This window comes from Mus musculus, chromosome 11, assembly GCF_000001635.26.
Source record: "Mus musculus strain C57BL/6J chromosome 11, GRCm38.p6 C57BL/6J".
NCBI classification, from domain to species: Eukaryota; Metazoa; Chordata; class Mammalia; order Rodentia; family Muridae; genus Mus; species Mus musculus.
The window spans coordinates 94113979-94132593 of record NC_000077.6 but is presented as its reverse complement, the minus strand read 5'-3'; the positions used below and the strand labels follow the sequence as shown (position 1 = coordinate 94132593).

The window sequence follows — 18615 nt, the reverse complement described above, 5'->3', positions numbered from 1 at the left end:
GAACTGCTGGTGAAAAGGCTTTTAGCATGAGGTGGATGGACCCTCCTGGAGTCCTTGTCACCTGTCCTCTAAGGCCATGGCTCTCAAGTGGATGGTTGCTTTTGTATTCCCAGCGGACACTTAGCAGCATCTAGAACCCGTTTCTCTTGTCACAAATGGAGAGTGGGTACCGCTAGACATTTTTAGTGGGTCAGGACCAAACATGATGCTCTAAGCCTCTTAGGGCTCAGGACAGAACTGAAGACGGGCCAGCCAGCTGACAGGCACAGGCCTGACCTCCAGCTTTTGTAATGATCTTTGGGTTCTTGTCCCCCTGCCCAGCCCAGGGAAGTTTCTAGAATAGTCCATGCTGACTTCTCAACTCTTTCAACAAGGACAAAGAGGCCCTGGAAAGACACCCAGACCTGGACACTCCCCATCCTGTTTCATGAGCCTTGTTGTCCACTGGATCTGCATGTAGTCCCTGGCACTGAATTCATTAGGGGAAAGCTGAGAGCAGTGAGGTACAAAATGGCTCTCTCAGCTCTCCTTAGATTCAGCCTGCAGCCCCGGGAGGGAGGTGAACTTGTTGAGGAGCAGAGGCAGGAATACCTTGTCAGGGCCAGGAAGCTTCTGCAGCACTGTCTAGTGGTCACATGTTCTCCTTTGGCCTCTACAAACACCATTCCTATGTAAACCAGTGCCCTGAGACTCCCTGGTGTCCCCAAATGGTCTCTAGGGTCTCCGCCTGACCTCTAGAGCTCTGCTAGGGTGTCTTATACAGCCTTGGTATCAGAGCCTCTCAGATAACCCAGGTGTCTGCCCCGAGGTAACTGACAGTGACCCTGAGATCCCATTCTGGAACTGCCTACCTTGTGGGGCTGGGGACTCATACAGGCTCACCCTCTGTCTCGTCTTGAGGACATCGCATTCCTCACCATGGTGATGGACCCCTGGAGGAAGGAGAAGCCCTGAGTGCCTGAGTGCAGGTGAGGATCTGAGGGGTCTGGAGTTCTAGAAAAGCCACTAGCCTCAGGGGTCACCTCTGTTTGGGGTCACATCCATTTCATGGAAATTTGCTCCATGGCGCTTAATCTTTACCTTTCTTTCCATTATGTTGCCACTGTGTGTGTGTGTGTGTGTGTGTGTGTGTGTGTGTGTGTATGTGTGTGTGTGTGTGTGTGTGTGTGTGTGTGAGTGATGTGGGAGGGAGGTACGGGGGCATGGCTACCAGCTTGCTTCAGTGTTGCAGCCAGCAGGCCACCCTCATCTTCTAGTCTTTTATCTGTATCGGCCCGGCCCGGAGCTGGGGAGGGACAGTGAAGGACTGGCCTTCCTGCCCAAGGGTTGTTCCTGTCATTCTGTACTGGGTCAGGACCTCCAAAGAAGGTCTGGGAATTTGACTTCTGCCTGAAAGGGGTCTCTGCATGAACCCCCAACTCTCCGGCTAATCTAGTCCCTCCCCAGCTTCTCTGTCATTTCCTGACACAAAACTCTCTGTCCCAAGCAACTTACCTCGCTCTTCCCTTTCTCTGCCCATGTTGTCAGGTCATGCCAGCTGGGGGGATCTGGACTGCACAGGGTCAGTCCAGGGTGGAGTTTTCAGTACCAGATGGTAGGGGGGAGTTACCTCCCTAGGGGTACTTCCAATGTTATTTGGGGCATTCATTTCCATCCATCTGGAATAACTGTGAGTCCTCTGAACCTTAAACTCCCTGAGCTTGGGGCTGCCAATCCCTGCTGTTGAGATGCCCCATCCTTCAGCCTGTGCTTGCTTTAGCCAGCTGTGTGACACATGCTCTCTTTGTGTTAGCATCCTGGAGAGGGAATGTTGAATGTTGGTGAAGCTCGTCTCCCTCCATAGGGCCAACAGTCAAAACCTCACCTACCCCAACCTTCTGGTGATGTCTACTTCATCTTCTTTACCCTCAGGAAGATCCACTAACATGTAACACCCATTACAGATGGAGGACTCCCCCACCCCATTCCATCCCCGGCTGTTGAGAATCTTTTTCAAGGCAGAAAGCTATCCTACAACCCATCTGGTCCAGCACTGTTGTGTTTTAGAATTGAAAACCAAGGTTCAGAGAGAAAAAAAGACCAAGCTAAAGTTCTGGCCACACAGAGCACCAGGGTTGTTGGAGGGTTGTTGTGAGTCTCTTAGTGGCAAGGGCAGTGGCCTAGCAGGTTCCTGTGACAAGTGCAGAGAGGTGAGGGGAGTGTGACCTTGGAGGGTTATTCCAGGCACACAGACACATGCTCTCCCCCTAATCTTTACCCCCTCCTTTCTTTCCAGCAGCAGCTATAAAAGCCAGGAAATAGCTGTGGATTGATGGCCTGTAATGGGCTTAGTTAGCTCTGTGACCTGCTGAGTTATGTAACTCCTAGTTGCTATCAGCTTGGATAAAGTCTCCATTGAAGCAACTCACTAAGCTGACTCCATGGCATCTCCTTGAGTGTCTTTAGAGGCAGGCGGCAGCAGAAATTCGTCTGCAACTTCAAAGACCAGAAATCGTGATGTGGACATTTCCAAAAATCCTTTAAGCCAATGTTTTTTGTACCCATCTCGAAACCCGCTCACCTCCGTAGCAGCCCCATGCTTGGATGCCTAGGCTTTGCCTTGGTAGAGCTGAGCAGAGGTGTTTTCCTTCCCCTACTGAAGGGATGAGGAAGAGAAACAGGGCAGTGAGCAAGCCAAGCACTGCCGGGGCAAGGGAAGCCCTGAACAGGCTCATCTCTGCTGTTGCTGCGCTTGGCTTCTGGCTCACTGGCACTTGGAAGGTTAAGATCAGAATGGCGCCACCTTGTGCTGAAAAGGGAGAATAGCCCCAGTTCTTCATAGCACAGTGGGTCTTCTTTATCACCCATTCCTTTCCTGCTCTGGAAGAGGTGGGGTCTTGTTATCCAAGGATTCCCCCTCCTTAAATTTCATTTCTCATCCCACCATCTCAGTTAAAGGGACCTAGGAAGAAGGCGTCTAAAGGTGTTGATGCTTGCCCAGTTTCTGCCTGTCTCCAAGGTCTCTGAGGAAACACAAGTGCCTGAGATGTTCCCAGGCAGTAGAGCCACCTCTTTGTGAAGAATGCCTTACATTGCTGCTCCTAATTCTTTGTGAAGACCTCTGGGCAGCTTCTCCAAAGCCGCAGCATGGATGGCATGTGTGCTCGCACGGATGCAGGCATGCACGCCTGCTCCCCCAGGTGCAGACCAAACCAGAGCGTGAAGAGCCAGTAGCTGAAAATCCACTTCAGAATTTGGAACTCAAACCACAGATCTTTGTCTGGGATGAGTCAATGGTATAAGAAGGTAGGCTTGTTGGCAAAGGGCAATAGGAAAAAGAAACTGAGGCACCTGCACAGAAGGATACGGGTGTCTTGTTAATTGTTCAGTGATAAATGATCTCATGGGCTTTTGCAACACAGGTTCTGGAGGCCATCACTGTGGTGACAAGGAGGAAAACCTGGTTTCTGAACAGTTACTCTACTTTGGGGTGTCTGTGCCTGAGATGCCCTGCTGATATCTCCAAAGATACAATTTTGCCTTCTTGCTTGGGAAGAGTGATGCTAGGCTTGAAAATCCTACCAAGGGCATCGGAACCTTCTGGACCCTACTCCCCAAGTTCCCTGTTGTGCCTATGTTAATTTTCCTTAGTTCTGTGTCTGTTTGCCACGCGTGTGCTGAGGTTGGTTCTTGTTACAAAGCGTCATGAACAACAGGTGTCAGGTATGCGTGAACGGTTTCTACAACTGTCACCGTCACCACTGTTCCCAGGCTTCTCTCTGGCTGCAGAGGAATCAAAGTCGCTCTTAGATGTAAAATGTAATCTTCCTGCGTTTAATTTTCAGGATGAACACTTGACCGGGGCCCAGTTGCAGATCTGCCTCCACAGGCAGCGGCTCCATGCCCAGTTAATCTGGTTTCACCAAGCACTGAGCTGCCTTCTGTTCTCTCAGGCCTGTGTGTCCAAGGCCAGGCCTCTGGGTAACATAAGCTCAGCAGTGCTCTCCACAGGGGTTCTCTGCAGGTCTCCTATCAATTTATGGGCACATACTTAGAAAAACTACATGCCATGAAAACGACACTAGGCACAAAGCTAATGACCTCTTCCTATCAAAACTATAAGAAATTGTCTCGCCAAGCAATACAGGCTTCATGAGGGGAAATATTGTTTACCCCTTTAAGGTAGCACCAGGTTTATGGTATCCTAATCTTCAATTGCCCTTGAATCAGAAAATAAGGACTGTGAAGTTGAGGTGGTGGTAGGGGATAACTGGCCGAGAATGAAGAAAGCTTTGTCTCCTAGGAAACAAGATGCTTGGGACTCCAGCTAGGCTGCTCTCATTCTCAAAAGCAAATGTACCAACTTGAGGATAAGAACACGGGGTAACTCTGAGATGAAAACAGGGACAACCCTGTTGTGCAGTAGCTCCCAGGGTAGATCATGGCCACACCTCCCTCTTCTGGCCTGACTGAGAACTGCATCTTATGGGTGAGACGTCAGTACCCAGAGTCTGGGCATATTTTGTCCCCCTTAAGGCCTAAACTCAAATCACAACTCTTCATCTCTGTGGGCGGAAGCTATTATGCTGCTTTCGGCTGGCCAAAAAAAAATCAAAGAGCTAAACTATCTGTCCTCATGTCTCTTTTGATAAACTGGAAATTGTTTTAAGTATTCCAAACCCTCCTTCCCCAACCCCACTGGAGGGCCAGGAACCTGCCCAGGCCAATAAAGTGAGAGCCTGTGTGGGGAGCCGCCCTCACATTCGCCGTTACAAGATGGCGCTGACATCCTGTGTTCTAAGTGGTAAACAAATAATCTGCGCATGTGCCAAGGGTAGTTTTCCACCCCATGTGCTCTGCCTTCCCCGTGACGACAACTCGGCCGATGGGCTGCAGCCAATCAGGGAGTAATACGTCCTAGGCGGAGAATAATTCTCCTTAAAAAGGGACGGGGTTTCGCCATTCTCTCCTCTTGCTCTTGCTCTGGCTCTTGCTCTCTTGCTCTCTGGCTCCTAAAGATGTAAGCAATAGAGCTCTTGCGCTCTTGCGCTCTGGCTCCTAAAGATGTAAGCAATAGAGCTCTTGCTCTCTTGCACTCTTGCTCCTGAAGATGTAAGCAATAAAGCTTTGCCGCAGAAGATTCTGGTTTGTTGCGTTCTTCCTGGCTGGTCGCGAGAACGCTTGTAAGAAGCCTGTTTTAAAAGAATAAAACAAAAAGTACAGGCAAAGATTATCATTATTTAGAAGTGGTAGTAGCAGCCTCTGCTCGGCATGATAGTGCATACTTTAAATCCTAGCACTCAGGAGGGAGAAGAAAATGGATCTCTAGGGTTTGAGGCAAGGAGGAAGAGGAGGAGAGGAGGAGGAGGGAAAAGAAAAAAAGGAAAACCCCACTGTTCTTACATTTTGATTGTTAAAATTATCCCCTCGAGTGTGTGTGTGTGTGTGTGTGTCTGTATCTGTATGCATACATGCCAAGGTCAGAAGATGGCTTGTAGGGGTCACTTTTCTCCTTCTATCATACGGATGCTAGGGACAGACCTTAAGCACCTTCATCTACTGTGCCAACTCACAGGTACCAAATCTCAGCATCATCAAACCATGTTGGTACAACAGTGAATGCCACTGCACTAAGCCGCGTACTTACACTGTGCTGCCATGGGCCCCGTGGTCACTCATGCTCTCACATCACCCGTGCCAGAAAGCCGTCCTGCAGCGCGTCTCTTATCACTGAGTGATCAACTGCAGGAGGCTGAGGGCAGGTCTTACCCAGCACTCCTACCTGTCAACTAAATGCCCTCCTGACCAGTGCCAAGTGCGTACTCAGGAGCCACAGATAGGTCTGAATGTTCCCTCTGCTCACTTAAAAAAAAAATTATTTATTCTAAGTACACTGTAGCTGTCCTCAGCCACTCCAGAAGAGGGAGTCAGATCCTGTTACAGATGGTTGTGAGCCACCATGTGGTTGCTGAGATTTGAACTCAGAACCTTTGGAAGAGCAGTCAGTGCTCTTAACCGCTGAGCCATCTCTCCAGTCAGCCCCACTTTTGTTTGTTTGTTTGTTTGTTTGTTTGTTTGAGACAGGATTTCTCTGTGTAGCCCTGGCTACCCTGGAACTCACTCTGTAGACCAGGCTGTCCTGGAACTCGGAAATCTGCCTGCCTCTGCCTCTGCCTCCCAAGTGCTGGGATTAAAGGTGTGCATCACCACGCCTGGCTTCCCTCTGCTCACCTTTTTTTTTTTTTTTTTATTCCAAGACAGGATTTCTCTGTATAGCCCTGGAGCTCATTTTGTAGACCAGGCTGGCCTTGAACTCAGAAATCTGACTGCCTCTGCCTCCCGAGTGCTGGGATCAAAAGGCGTGCGCTACCACGCCTGGCTATCTGCTCACTTTTTACCAGTGCCAAACAACCATAATCTTGGTTCTCAGAAATGACATGTTTTATGGAACATATTATTGAACTTTCTGATAAATACCAAGTCTAGAGCCCCAAGAAAGATAAAAACAAACCACACTAGACTTCACACATGTTTCATATACATATTTATATATATTTCATGTACAAAGTTACATTCCGAACCCCAGGGATTCCATAATAGAAATAAATACTGAAATAACTACATTGCTAAATGAGCTTTTTACGCATAGAAATGAAGCCGTGGCCTCTAAAGACAGCAAATGGGACAATTCTAGAACCCAATTTATGAGGCAAGTAAAGTTCTGGATTTCTAGAATGAAAACAAATTTAGGATACAAACAGTTAAAACATATTCAAATATTGAGAAATATATGATAAAATTATTAATAGAACTTCATTTTAAAGAGAAAGACAATTAGTGTTACAGAATAGCATAACCCTGTTAGAAAAGCATTTATGATTTCAACATTTGTTTCCTTCTCTTCCCATCTTATAAAGTGGGATGCAATCAGTCTCTTTGCCAACATGATCAATTAAGAAGAACCCTAGTCTGGTCGAGTCCTTTGGTAATAGTCATAATACTTCCTAGGAAATAAATATCCATTTTCATGGCATTTGCAAGACACACATTTTTAATATGAGGCATTTTGTTTTGTTCCAAAGGCTGCACGTTTAGTGGTCTCTTCTCAACTTCACAGGCAGTGAACGATGCTCCAGCTGAGAGTGGATTTTCCTCCCACAGTAACCACATTCCACCTCAATAGTGATGGGCCGCATCGCTCTATGTTGAAATGTTTTAAACTCCCTGCAAGCTGCAACTTGTAAGAAAGACAAATTTGGATCTACATGAGTTAGAGAAGTTATTCTCAAACCTGAGTTGTAGAAAGCAGTCTCCTTCCTTTTGCCTCACAGAGATTTAACCTGCACTTCCTATCGCGTGTTAGGTTGAAACATACAGCACTGCTATTTCTATAGACCAGTAATGGCTGTCCACTGGCAATTCATACGGTTTAGCCTCATATATAACCCATATAACCCGGATGTAACAAAACGAGAACTCTCAGTGCCCTGCCTTCTTCCTTTAAAAGTCAGTTTTTGCATGGGAGGCTGCCTAGAGGCACGTAAGCCTTCTTGGCCCTGTGGTGACAATGGCATTTTAGACCCTGTCACTGTCTGCAATCAGCTTATCCTGGTATTTCTTCCAAAGATCACCCCCTTGACCAAAATAAACATCACAAGAATATTTGTGTTATGGGGGAAGAGGAAGAGAAGCAGAATTACAAATATAAGCACAGCCCTTAAAACAAGCCGCACGGGTGCCTCTGCGTTCTCTCGTCCTTGAGCTAGTTCACAGGGCCACAGTAATGTGAGATCTTTAGCTAAAATCACCATGCACCTACAGTCTGCAAGTGAAGTCAACATTGTTACATTTCAAAGAAACAATTATAACCAGGGTAACACATTTGAATATTTCTTCTTTAGCATCTGATTCCCTGAGTTACTCTGGACCACACAAACATGAAAAGCACTTCTGAACAATGACAGGGACACTTCTTGGGATTAAAACTCTCCAAAACTTTTGTGTTTCCTTATGAATTTATACAACATTTCCAATAAATGTTAATAATGCTTTTTAAAAGTATTTGCCACAAATGATTCAGATTTAAAATAAAGACATAGCAGACAAGCTAAAGAAGTGGTCTGCACCAAAAAAAATGAATAAGTAGATCAAACAAAATATTGATTATCCTTTATACAGCTTTATCAAAACAGGTGTTTTTCTTTTAAAACATACAGGGCCACAATTTTAGAGTGTGCCCAATGTGCTTAATGATACAAAAGCCTCCCATGCTCACTAGGTCCTATGTATTTTAGGATCTAGCCTAATCATATACATGTGAAAAAAATCCCTGGTATATTTTTTACACATATTTTTGTATGACAGTCCGGGGGAAATCCCCCGTACTTGGACAATTAGAGATCTGTATTTGATTTCTTTTCTATGAGGTGGTCCTTCCAATGACCCGAAGACCTGTTTCCTGTATGTTTTTAAGAGATCACATAAAATTAAGTTCAACTTTGCTTGCAGCAGTGGGTAAGAAATGGTAAATCATTTACTTTCAGGAAGCTTGAGAGAGGAAAGCAAGCCTGTAGCTCATGGTTTTTGAAACCTCCTAAGGTTACCAGTTAAAGCTAGATGTGACCCCACTTTCTCAGATGGATGCCACGAATGGAGACAGGTGCAGACTCTGCCTGCTTTCCCACCGCACTTCCTTGAAGATGGCATTTTATCAGGGAACAAATGCTGAAGAGTAGTTATACCAAGCAAGCACTAGGTGTTTGGTAGTTTTATACAGAATAAAACAAATCACCTTTCCTACTCATTAAGCACTCAGCAAACGAGGCAGAATCCACGGCCACCACAGTGTCCCCTCCGTGATAGGTTAAGAGCAGCCTAGGGACATGTGGCTAATGGGTACATTTTTTTCTATGGAAAAAACTGAATCCACTACCACCATTCTCTAGGACAAGGAATTCAAAACATAATTTCCTTTTAGACCATCCTTCCAGTATTGAAGTGTCCTCCACACTTCCCAGGTTATTTCCTAAACGTCAGATAATACACTTCTTAAATGTCAGTATGAAAATGGGTGAAATTCATCTAAAATATGAGAATATTCAGAGAAGCAGGCTTCGTAAACTTTAGAGTTCTAATGAGACAGGAACAAGAAATTTTATTTAAATAGTGTAGCCTTAATTTCTTTAATATAAAACCCCCCGAGTCTGATGAAAACAAAGTTTTATATACCATATAAACAAGATTTGTCAGAATTGAAAGTGAAAGTTAAAGTACTTTACAGTTAGCTCTTAGCGCTCTTGGGACATTCAGACAAATCGTGATAATCCGTCTGTTATTAGTGCGTCAATTCTATAATACACTGGGGAAAACTCTATTGTACTTCATGGTACAATTTCATTTATTAAGTCTTTTCCATTAGTTCCATTATTAGTGACAGGTAAAACATGGCCTCATCAATTAAGTGAGTGACATTAGACTGTGGCAGAGCAAACCACATCTGGATTGCTTTCTGTAATTTATCAGTTTACAGAAAGTAAACCTTCTTCGATTTGTTCATGATATACTGAAATTTCCTATTAACACTGGTGCAGTAAACTAGCTCGCTCCTCTGTATTGTTACCATAGAACAGATTGTGTAATATAAAGGTAACAGGGGAAAATGCTCACATTATTATGTGGTGAAATGTCTTTCACAAAAAGAGCATTAAATAAAGGAAAAAGGGAAAATAAACCATGCAGAAGAGGCAACTTCCTCATCCTCGTCTGTCTCTCACAGACTCATTCATTGCCACACATCACTTGCCACACTATCAGGTGACTCCTCTCGGCTTTGGTGACTGAAGGTTCCAGTGGAAGATCCTCTCCCAGAAGTTCAGATTCTCCACCTTCATCACCTAAAGGATCATAAGGAAACTGAGGTTAGGTGGAATACAGATGATGTGTATTGGACTCATAGTTGGCCTAGAAACACAATGCATGTGATGCCTAGGAGGGCACAAAGCATGTTTGATTTCTACTGCAGAGAACACGGGAAAGAACACCAGGGGGCCGGGGAGATGAGACGTGGCTCAGCGGTTAAGAGCAGTTGATAGTCTTCCAGAGGACCTGAGTTTGATTCTCAGCACCCCTGTTAGGCAGCTCATAGCCATCTGTAACTACAGTCCCAGGCGATCTGACTCCCTCTTTTGGCCTCCAAGGGTAGCCATACACACACACACACACACACACACACACACACACACACACACACACGAAAGCTAGTTCACAATAGTATGCTGGACAGTATTACAACATGTCTGTCTTAGGGTTTTATTTTATTGCTGTGAAGAGACATCATGACCATGGAAATTCTTATAAAGGCAAACATTTAGTTGGGATTAGCTTACAGTTCAGAGGTTTAGTCCGTTATCATGATGACAGGAAGCATGGTGCATACAAGCAGACATAACGCTAGAGGAGCTGAGAGTCCTACATCTTGATACGAAAGCAACCAGGAGGAGACCGGATTCTACACTGGCTACTCTGAGCATATGAGACCTCAAAGTCCCACCTCCACAGTGACACACTTCCTCTAACAAGGCCTCACCTACTCCAACAATGCCACACCTCTTAGTAGTGCCACTCTCTATGGCCAAGCAGTCAAACAAATGAATCTGTGGGGACCACAACGTTCACTGGTAACAGGAATGGGAGATGAAAAGAGCAAATATACTCAGTTATGTGTTTGGCCAAAACAAACATTCTACTCGTTTATTTCAATTTAAGAAAACACAAATATGGAGCATATTAAATAAGGCCCACTGCAGATGTCACGTCTGTCTCCTCAGATGAAGTGACAAGTAGGAGCAGACTCAAGCTGTGCGACTACATGGCCTGGGTGGAGCCCAGAGAATGTCCTTCTCTGTTCTAACTACCCCAGGCCCGGAAGCTTCGCCTCTATACAATCGAATCTTCTCCAAGCCCGAGCCTTGAAGGCTTCGCTTCCAGCCTCCACCTGCTAACCTAGGCCTCCTAGAACGTTTCAGCCTCTGAAACTTACTATGAAATAAACTCATTCTTTCTCGCTCTTTCTGAACTCTGGCTGGCTGATTCAATTCTGCTGTTCTGGGTCAAACTCCTCCCCACGCTGACTGACTCAAATTAGCTTCTCTCAGCTTCTGACTGAATCATTCTGCTTGGAAAGACTGCCCCTGAACTCTACCATCTGAACTGTTCCAAACTAAACTGAATTCAATTGACACTCTCCTCCTCTCTCTCTCTCTCTAGCCTCTCTTTGCTGACTGTTTTGAGAGTTGGGCATAGCCTATCTCTGAATCATTCTATCAGACCTTTCTCTGATTCATCACTGCCTGCCCAGCAATTTGACATCACTGTTAGGATTAAAGGTGTGTATTAAGTGCTTGTCTGTAAGCCAGCCAGATGGACTGAAAGTGTATATTCCAGCCGGATATCTTTGGATGTGATCCCTTGTCAGAGCAGCCACATTGCTGGATTAAAATTTCTCTCTAGCCCAAGAAATCCTGCTGATTCTTGGTGACCTGGGGTAAATTCTCCAACTGAGACAATGAGTACTGGACAGGTACTGCCGCTCCTCTCCACAAGCTCGAAGCAGTCAGCTCTGCTGGGCAGAGCAAGGTTATTCTGGTACAATCTAGCTGACAACTTGTTTAGTGGGATGAATTCTTCAGCAGAATCCTAAAAATGTGCACACTAAGAAACAAAGATATTCTACTGATGCACTGGAATTTCGAGTTTAGCACAAGAAAATGACACCATTGACTAAAAATAGAGGAACAGAAGCAATAGAGTATATGCACTTTTCTCTGCAAACCATTTTCCCCTACATCTTCCTCTCCCACCCCCCATATGCAAAGCTTTTTCATGTTAATGTCAAAATACAGAGTAAGCATGCTCAGGTCAAAAGTCAAGTTCCTCCAACTAAAATATAACCAAACCTTTAAGAAAAAAATAAGTTTGGCTCTTTTTTTGTTTGTTTGTTTGTTTGGTTGGTTTTGGTTTTTCAAGACAAGGTTTCTCTGTTTAACAGCCCTGGCTGTTCTAGAACTCACTTTGTAGACCAGGCTAACCTAGAACTCATACAGATCTGCTTGTCTCTGCCTAGGATCAAAGGTATATACCACCATCGCACAGCTGCATTTTAAAAAAATTATTTATTTATGTATATGAGCACTCTATTTGCATCTATGCCTGCATCAGACAGAAAAGGACAGCAGATCCCATTACAGATGGTTGTGAGTCACTATGTAGTTGCTGGGAGTTGAACTCAGGACCCCTGCAAAAGCAGACAGTGCTCTTAACCACTGAGTTTTCTCTCAAGCCCCCAGCTGTTTTTGTTTTTTAAGGTTTAGTTATTTTTATTTTATGTATATGAGTATTTTTGCCTGAATATCTATGAACCATGTATATGCAGTGCCCAAGAAAGCCAGAAGAAGGTATCAACATCCCATACAATTGGAATAAACCTCTAAGTGTGTACTGGGGATAGAACAGCGTCCTCTGGAAGAACATCTAGGGTTCTTAACCACTAAGCCATAGTTCTAGCTCCAAGTTTGGCTCTTATATTTTAGAAATACAATGATGTTGTAGAGTACACCCTTAATCATGGCACTCAGGCAAAGGTGGGCAAACTTCGGTGGGTTCTAGGCTAGCCTGGTCTAGAGAGTCAATTGCAAGCCAGCAGGGCCACACAACCGGAGACCTTATTTGAAAAAACAACAACAGCAAGCTGCAGTGGTGAAGACTATGCGGCAGAGACAAAGGTTGCTGGTTGCTTGCCTGTTAAGCTATTTTGAAGAGTGTTACTATCTTGTTTCCCAGGATCTCTATATCCTGTAATTCAAGCCACGCCCTTACAAGTATGGGACTTCTGAATACATTATTGCTAAAACATTACAGAAAGTGAATAAGAACACGAACAAGATGAAATTCAAGGTGTTTTTGTTTTTTTTTGAGAGAGCGTTTCACTTTGTACCTCTGGTGTCCTGGAACTCACTACTCAGACCAGGCTCCATCTGTCTCTGCCTCCCAGGGCGGTGAGATTTAAAAACATTTACTACCATGCTTTCTTTTTTAAAACAACATATTCACTATTAAAATTAGCGTCTGCTTAAAAACCAAGTCTATTTTCCAGGCTGAATTCCTAGAGATACTGTTAAACTTGGTTAAGCAATTTTTATGCTATTTGCAGACTCTGCAATGGAAAATATTTGGTGGAGGTGGGAAACTGCAGAGATGCCGACTAGCATATTCTTTAGTATGATTCCAACTGCCACACTGCACTCCAAGAAAAAGCAACCATCACCCTAGCTAAGTAGAGTCCCTACAATTCCTTTCTATAAAACATTCCTGTGCCAGTTTTTAATTACTTAAAATGCTTTAAAACTCTTCTGTTCTTGCTGGCATCCATCTCTAAACCTTACATTAATATATTTCTGTCTCCCAGAAGTAAGACAGAAGCCTTCAACCTTCATGCTCTGGTTTCTTCTGACCACATGTGGTGCACTGCCACCAATAGGACCCTGCATTTTCTACTGTGACAGACTTCCTCAGTGTACTCTCTACAAGCATTTAATAGCTTCTGTTTGACAAGCCATTGATATACTAAGACTTCTGTGTTTAGACTAGTGTGTTTCTTTTTAGCAAGCAAACACTTGTACTTCTTTTCCCTTCCCTGTTTTCTGGCTGCTCCCATTTAGACAGTGCTCTGAGTGAACACATGACTCTCTACTAGCTAAGGACTCCCCATTGTACTACTCTGTCTCCACCATTACCAGCTGACTCAGACATCCTTTTTCCTCACTCATTTCCACATCTCTTGCCCAAACCTAACCACATTGCTCCTCCATTTCAAGTTCTGCAATCCTCCTTTGCTTAAAAGATAAACACAAACTTTACTTGTGGTATTCTGAATGAGAATGCCCCACATAGATTCACAGAAAGTGGCATTACTGGTCTTGTTTAAGGTATTAGATGCTTAAGCCAGCTCCATCAGCTGCTGTCTACTGATCAGAACGCTTGGCTCCTTCTCCAGCAGCAGAAGTCTGTGTGTGCATCATCATGCTCCCACCATGATAATGGACTAAACCTCTGAACAGTAAACCAGCCCCAATTAAATGTTTTCTTTTATAACAGTTGCTGTGGTCATGGTGTCTTGTCACAGCAATGGAAACCCTAACTAAGATACTTGGGGAAATGCTTTCTATTTCTTTTTTCCTTCTTCCTGTCTAAATACACACAAGTATATACAGTATATGAAGGTCTCCCATAACTCATCTCATGGTCCTTTCTAGATAAGAAATGTATATATACTCTTAGCTTTTATCTTTTTAAAAGATTTTCTTTAAGATGGCTTTAATCTTTTAAAATCTTTAGTCAAACTGGGGACATATGATATGCTCAGTGGTAAAATATTTGTCTAACATGTATGACAATACCCAACATTGAAACTGAAATACAAACAAACCTATACAACAAGCAAAAGAGACAGAATCACCTCAGAGGAGCCTTTTTTTTTTAAATCAGGAAGTGCTAACCCTCCACTAAGCCGCTTGCTCCCTAATGAGGCCTTTAGATAACTGCCCTCTGACTTTAGATTACCTGCCTCTGATTTTAGATTACCGGCCTCTGACTTTAGATTACCACCCTCTGACTTTAGATTACCACCCTCTGACTTTAGATTACCGCCCTCTGACTTTAGATTACCGCCCTCTGACTTTAGATTACCGCCCTCTGACTTTAGATTACCGGCCTCTGACTTTAGATTACCGCCCTCTGACTTTAGATTACCGCCCTCTGACTTTAGATTACCGGCCTCTGACTTTAGATTACCGCCCTCTGACTTTAGATTACCGCCCTCTGACTTTAGATTACCGGCCTCTGACTTTAGATTACCGCCCTCTGACTTTAGATTACCGCCCTCTGACTTTAGATTACCGCCCTCTGACTTTAGATTACCGCCCTCTGACTTTAGATTACCGCCTCTGACTTTAGATTACTGCCCTCTGATGCCGACTCTTGTCCAGCATCAGAGGGCAGTAATCTAAAGTTTCTTCTCTACCTTATCTTCCCACCATGGGAAGAGCTATCAACTCTCCACCACGACATTTACAGCAGTGTAGCAACCTTTAACAATCTCAGCTCTGCACTGCTCTATAAAACCTACTGGAAGGAAGGAAGTGGTTAATCCGAGTGCTTGGAAGGAAGAGGCAGGCAGAGCTCTGGGAATCTGAGGCCAGCCTGGTCACATAGTCAGTTCCAGGACAGCATGTTAGACCTCATCTAAAAAAAAAACCAAACCTATTAAAAGGGAATGAGAGACTGATTTTTTTCCACATATTAATTTTAAGGCTGATAGGCACAAGGTGAGAAAGTGAATAGATAAAATATTTTTGACATCAAGTTTTATGAATTATTTTTATTTCTTAAGTTTGTGGGTGAGGAAAAGGTTCTGCGAGGGTGGATGGCTTGCTCAGGGCCATATAATTACAATTCTTCAGTTCTTCACACAAACCTTAACACGGGCCATTTGCAGTTTATAATGCTCTTTCAAATGATTATTTTTTGTATGAAAGAAACATATACATAGATACATGTAGGCAGAAAACCATGCAAAATCCTTCTCCACGTAAACGATTCCACGAGAACGCATGCCTAAGTCATCATCATAAGTGTGATGTCTCCGTCACCTGGAGTGACCTCCCAGAACCAAAGACTTACCCATCCGGAAGTCAATGTAGCCCTCTCCTCCACTGATGACAAGCATGGACTTCAAGGGCGTCTGGCTACTGGGCTCCTGTGCAGATGACCCTGCCTTGTCAGCTGTAAGATCTGCCCCACCACTGCTACTTTGTGGGCTAATGACCTGACCTGTTTTATACAGAAACAGAACAGTGAATATCACTCATCACAGATGCAGCTAGGGAATGCTATTTTTTTAAATACCTTTTCAAAATTAAATAAATCACATGGTTGATTCCTGATTGCAATTCAAGTACTAGGAAGGGTGTAGGAGGATGGTCCTGAGTTCAAGGCAGTGCAGGCTACAGAAATCTTGATTCAAAAATAAAGTTAAACTAGACAGCATTCTGACTGCCTTTAATCTAAGGCCTCAGGAGGCAGAGGCAGGAGGATCTCTGTGAGTTGAAGGTAATGAAGCTATCTCAAGGTAATGAGTTTGAGGCTGGCCAAAGATGCATAATGAAATCTTGTCACACACACACACACACACACAAAGTATACATCAAGGTACTAGGAACACCAATTATAAAGTAAACAAGAATAGATAATCTTCAAAGCTCAGTGGGAGCACTGAGATATGGGAATTTTCAGCTTCCTGCTGTTACACTGTCCTGATTATAATGGACTCCAATACTCTGGAACTCTTCTATAAGTCTTTAAGTTGCCTTGGTCATGTTTTTATAATAATAGAAAAGTAAATAATATCATAATATTTTAAATATATTTCAAATTTATGAGCTTTTCTTCATAGCTAAGAAAAGTATGTCTTACTTTTAACTTAAGAGTATGCAAGTAGGGGCTGGTGTGATGGCTCAGTGGGTAAGAGTACCCGACTGCTCTTGCAAAGGTCCAGTGTTCAAGTCCCAGCAACCACATGGTGGCTCACAACCATCCGTAATGAGATCTGACACCCTCTTCTGGTGTATCTGAAGACAGCTACAGTGTACTTACATATAATAAATAAATAAATCTTAAAAAAAAAAAAGAGTATGCAAGTAAACTTGCTGCTAAATGTGTCATTTGTTCTAAAGTTCAAGTTCTAAGATAGAATCTTTGAGTATGAGATGTCATAGAAGAGAGAAATTTTTACATATTATTCACAATATGAACAATTGAACAGTCTCCACCGTTCCTCTTTCCTCTCGAGCGCTCTGACTGTGGGCTGGGCATGTAGCTCAGAAGCAGAGCATTTGCCTAGCCTGTGTGAGGAACAATGTCCAATCCCCAGAAGGGTGGGTGGTGTGCATGCGAGAGAGAGGGACAGAGACGCTTTGACTGGAGGTACTTTCTCCCTTTTCAGAACCTGCTGTCCTTTGGTCAAATCTCACAGACTGCAAGCCTCTAGGGACTAACAGGACACTGTCCTATGATGTGATGCACTATAAATTTACATTTTGAATTGAAAGTGGATGGGGGGTGTGAAAGATCCTCACAGGCCTTCATTACTGCATTACTCAAGCTTACTCTGGAATCCATTAAGCCTGCTAGAAAAAATGTCCACAGTAGAGTCTTCAATAGAAGTCAAAGCATTCACAATGAAGTTAATACAACAACTTCATCCTTCAGGCTAATTGGCCTATGACAAATAGCAATATTACTAGTTCCACTTTTAGATTTATACTACAAAAGAAAAGTTCATATATACAATAAGAAGGTTCAACATTGGGGGATGGGGTGGCTCAGTTGGTACAGGCCTTGATACACAATTGAAGATGAGCTTGGATCTCTAGCATATATATTAAAAGATGGGCAAGGTGGGCATGTGTAATACTGGTGCTACGGTGCAGGTGCAGGTACAGGTACAGGTGTATAAACAGGTGATCCCTGGAACTCACTGACTAGCCAGTTTAGCTAATCAGTGAGTTCTGGATTCAGTATAGGACTCTAAAAAATATGGTGGAAAGCAATTGAGGAAGGCACCGGACATTGACTTCAGCCTTCATACATGCATGCATAAACGCATATTATAGACCACACACACACACACACACACACACACACACACACACACACATACATACACACACACACACACACACACACACACACACACACACACACACACACACGGTTTGGTGAAGCACATCTGTAATTCTAGCACCCAGGAGGCTGATTAGAGGTATTGAGAATTCAAAGGCAACAGGGGCTATAGAGTGAGCTTCAAACTAGTTTCTGCTATCTAGGTAGACTGTGGTGTTTCAGGCTGGCTTTAAATGCACTATGTAGCCAAGAATGCCTTTGAATAATATATGGTGACAAAATATTACCATTGATTTTCAAAACTTAGCAATACCTCCAAAATATCTGTTTTAGGGAGTAGAGGAGAGGTTGCAAAATAACTTCATCCAAGTAATCTATTTTACTCTAATCATATCTCCTTTATAGAGCCTCCTTAGGTATTATACTGAAATCGTGGGTAATCCTAGTAATTTAGTGTTTGGAGGGGTAGTGATACACAAGGAAGACAGACACAGTTACGTGGATATCTCAACAGAATGATCTAACTCACCTGGGACTGCCACAAAGAATTTCACAGCATCCCGGTGCCCGTGGAAACAAAGCTGTGCATGTGCCATTGAACAGTAGGGTATAAATGTCCCTGGAGTCACTTTATCACTGTTCTCATCACCATATACACGGATTACACTTCCAGGACGGTTACCTGGAGTCCCTGAGGTTTTATTTGCTGCAACAAAAAACCAAATACCAAGTATTTTTCTCTAGAAACTAGTACTGATGCAAGAGGTTACTGGTTAATCCTTATGCTATTATCTAAGAGCTACAGCCAGTTGAGATAACGTAAGTGCAGCAACGCCAGCTCAAGGCAAAGCTGGAGAGAGATACAGCATGCTAGTTATTTTTAAGTACTTCAGTAATGGA

General features: G+C 43.7%; 1 protein-coding gene across 22 annotated transcripts in view; it reads right to left on the bottom strand.

The window, feature by feature from the left end:
* Nucleotides 1-6500: 6500 nt before the first annotated feature.
* Spag9 (sperm associated antigen 9) overlaps nt 6501-18615 on the bottom strand; it is a 130048-nt gene continuing 117933 nt past the window's right edge. For 14 of the 22 annotated variants that reach the window (XM_006534210.4, XM_006534214.4, XM_006534212.4 and 11 more), the window contains 3 exons: nt 18245-18421; nt 15715-15864; nt 6507-9872 (listed from right to left, as the gene is read on the bottom strand). In XM_006534210.4, coding sequence (XP_006534273.1) covers nt 9757-9872; nt 15715-15864; nt 18245-18421 — 443 coding nt within the window. In that variant the 3' untranslated portion in view covers nt 6507-9756. Of the gene's footprint in view, nt 9873-15714; nt 15865-18244; nt 18422-18615 lie in introns of all 22 variants that reach the window. The other 8 variants (NM_001199203.2, NM_001363157.1, NM_001199204.2 and 5 more) reach the window with 1 other exon arrangement.